The 3554-nt window shown below is 41.8% G+C and overlaps 1 protein-coding gene across 1 annotated transcript; it reads left to right on the top strand.

Annotated features, from left to right (window-relative positions):
- The first annotated feature begins 1368 nt into the window (after positions 1-1368).
- On the top strand, positions 1369-2763 carry LOC101982581 (secreted seminal-vesicle Ly-6 protein 1-like). Its single transcript, XM_013355596.1, is given in 3 exon segments — positions 1369-1429; positions 2075-2188; positions 2639-2763. Coding segments are annotated over 3 exon segments (300 nt in total).
- Positions 2764-3554: the final 791 nt, after the last annotated feature.

The following is a 3554-nucleotide window of genomic DNA, read 5'->3' as shown; positions in this document are numbered from 1 at the left end:
GGGGGAGGGGGGGAGGAGTGGGAGGCTGGGAGGAGGCGGAAAAAATTTTTTTCTTTCTCAATAAAAAAAACAATAATAAAAACAAAAAAAAATAAAAATAAAAAAAAGAGAAAAAAAAAGAAGAAACTGAGAAACAAGGAAAAAAAAATAAAGGCTGCTGCAGAAGCAGTGGCCTAGATTAAAAGTGGATCTTTCCACCTCATAAGATTATAATTAAAATCAGGCTTTCCCACCAAATAATTATTTAAGAAAAATTTCTTACAGGTGTACCCAAACTCTTGTTGATTAGTTAATTTCAGATGCAGTAAAGTTGACAACCAAAAATCGCTCTCAAAAAATCTATATCAAATTTTGCTTTAACTCAGTCAATAGTTTGATATTGTCTGACTTTTGGGAGATTTTCCTGTATTTCTCCTAAAGTAGTGGCCTTGACCCAAGTGTCACTGACAAGGGCATATGTGCACCATGTGTCTGCAGAAAAGATGTCAAGGACTATTGTGTCATGGAGTTGATACACTGTCTTCACTGTTTTTACAATGGGTGTATAAATGATTGTGGCAGCTCCAAAGGTAGTTTTATATGTGCGGCATTGCTTCAACTTAGGAATGAGGAGAAGGCACGAAAATCCAAGTTACCCATCCTTTTGGCACTATGTAAAGCACAGCTTATTTTTGTCTTTGCATCTGATTGAGAGGTTTTTAGAAAGCACACATGGTCTCTGTGTAATTTGGTTCACCAATGACGCTTTAAATTTCCTGACTCTATCAGTGAGACAGGAGAATCAGACCCAGAATGGAAGGGCTGTTTTCCAACTCGCTTTCCTTCCATGACTCTGCAGGATTTCTTGTTTCTCTATCTGACCCCCAGGAAGACTTGTAGTCTGCAAGGAAGATGGCCCCGAATCTGCAATATGGGTTTCAGTGATTTATTGAGCAGTTCAATATATGCCTAGACATATATCCCATTCATAAAGAGTCAGGGAATTTAAAATCTGGATGGAGCAGCTGAAGGTAAGCTTCCTTCTATGTGGGGAGTCATAGCCTAGTGTATGTAGCTCCCTCTAGGCTCCTCAGCCACCCAGTCTCAAAATTCATTTGGATCACACAACTATTCATCGCCGTTGAAAAGTTAGTGAAATAAATATGCAGACAAGATTGCAGAAGGTCCTGAATCATGGGCTAGGTGTGTGGAAGTGAGCAGGTATAGTAAAGCACGTAGGATCTGTGCTTCCCCTAGGCTATCAGTTCAGGCCACTGGCTTGGGATCCCATTGGTTTCTCTTCTAGCCTGAGCTCATATATAAGCATGCACTGTTGAGGCTGAGCCTTGAGTGCCCTGTCCTGCTCTCTTAACCTGGGATCCCACTGCCATGGGGAAGGACTTCCTGTTGCTCCTGCTGGGCCTCTCCCTAGTGTTGGGCTTCCTGCAAGGTGACATCCTGGCAGATGGAAGGGGTCATTGCTGGTGGACAGACATCCTTGGAAGGGCATTGGGTTTGGTAGGTCAGGAATAAGATGTAAGACCTGACTACTTTTATATTTGGACCCCACAGCCTTCATCTTCATTTCCTCACCTTTCCATCCTTCCCTTCCTTCTGTTGTACACAGTATGGGCTTCTTCAATTCTTCCTCTTTGTCATGCCTCTGCTTCTGGTATTCTTTCTCCGGGTTCTTTATTTTACCTCCTTGTTCTTAGCAAACAAGCATTCTTATTTCCTCCAGCTTACCTGTGTATAGGCCTAAAATTATATTGGAAATGACTTAAGGAAGGTTTATGACAGGATAGAGATAAGAAAGTGATGGGAACACTCATCTGTTCATAGGAGGTAGACTCAAGCTCCCTACGCCAGAGCTTTGACCTTCCTCCTTACAGCCATTCACAGTGTCTGTAGTGGAGAAACTTGGCTCTTCTCAAATCCCCTCCTAGTGTTCAAGGTCATGGGTTACCCAGTGGGGTCACCTTAGTGTACGTTCAGCTCTTGGTCATTGTTTCTTTTTCATTGATGTCAGATTCTCTTGTCAGATTCTCGACTTGCTGCTCTGAATGAACCTCTTATTGTTGATTTGCCTTTTCAGCTCTGACATGTTTGCAGTGTGACAAGTTAAACTCTGATGGAGAGTGTGAGAAAGGAGAAAGCACGTGTGAGGCTAAAGGCGACCAGGAATGTGGCATACTGGTAGTTTCTTGAGGTATGTGAAGACTGGGGAGATCCTGAGTGAGCATGTCTGCTGTTCAGGAACGAATCATCCCTTTTTACACTCCTGGGGAGAAAGAAGAGACTGTGAAAAGCTGTGTTTCTGTGTAAATTCAGGAGAAGGCTCCTTTCTTTTGGTACTGGCTACCTGTCATTCTTTGCCAGATAGATAAATTTTATTTTGAGAGGGGGTCTCTGCATGGCCTTCATAGCTTTCTAGAAAACATATTCAGGGATGTGAGAATTTGAACTAAAAAATTCCAGTCAGTAATTTGGGAATGGGAGGCATGGCTGCAAGCCAGATTACAGATTGATAGATGATAACTATAATCACCTCTGTGTGGCTGGCATACATTTCACCAGGGAGCCTGATTCTCCTCATTTTCTGAGACTCTGTTTTTGTAAATATTTAGGTATGACCATTGTTTTTTTTTTTTTTTTACAGGTTATGATATCCTGTTTGGGCAGCAGGATTGCTCTTCTAATTGCTTAAATAAGACTTTCACACATTATAACCTAACACTGGATTTTTCCTGTTGTCATAACCAATCTTTGTGTAATGAGTTTTAGAGGCTGGGCATTTCCTTGCCCAGTTCTGCTGCAGGTGAGTCCTTATTCCTTCCCTGTGCTCTCAAGGCTCATTATCCTGAACCATCTATTCCCTGCACTGCCCAAGCCCTGACACCTGCCTAGATCAGCATCAGCTGTTGATAGGTCAATAGTTCATTTGGGAATAGAGCAATGCTCTCTGCTCCCCATCTCCCAACTGCTTCTGCCTTTCAGATTCTTGTTTCCTTTCTTTTCTTCCTCTATCCTTCAGTTACTAACATATTTACCACAGTTTCCCCCTTTCCTCTCACTTTTACTTTTATCAAGACTGGTTTTTACTTGTCAGCGTGACAGATTTCACACCCCGCATTATGAACCTTCAGATTGGTGGCGCCGCTTCTGCTAAGGTTCTAGCAAACATTAGCTCCAGTATCTCACTTCATTGTTCATTGAATGGAAGACATATGCTATCCAATTTCTCACTGCTGTGACCTTAGTAAAATAGTATAGTAGAGCAATGATGTATTTTAGTTTATGATACTAGAGATTTTTATCACGTTGGGTAGGATGTAGAGGACCAGAGCTATTCACATCATGGCGTGTAGGCTACATAGCTGAGCATAGTAGGAAGGGACCAGGACAGGAAACACCCTCCAAGCCCATGGTCCTTGCTTTCTCCAATCCAGTAATATGCCTAAAATTTGAATGTATTTATGGCTGCAATAAATTGATTATGCCAGAGATTTCATATCCTGTATACGGCATAATAACCAGGCTAGCTTAATATGAAACAGCAAATTTGAATGAAGGGA

The sequence above is a fragment of the Microtus ochrogaster genome, unplaced genomic scaffold (assembly GCF_000317375.1).
Source record: "Microtus ochrogaster isolate Prairie Vole_2 unplaced genomic scaffold, MicOch1.0 UNK217, whole genome shotgun sequence".
Classification (NCBI taxonomy): Eukaryota; Metazoa; Chordata; class Mammalia; order Rodentia; family Cricetidae; genus Microtus; species Microtus ochrogaster.
This window is presented reverse-complemented; position numbering and strand designations above follow the sequence as displayed.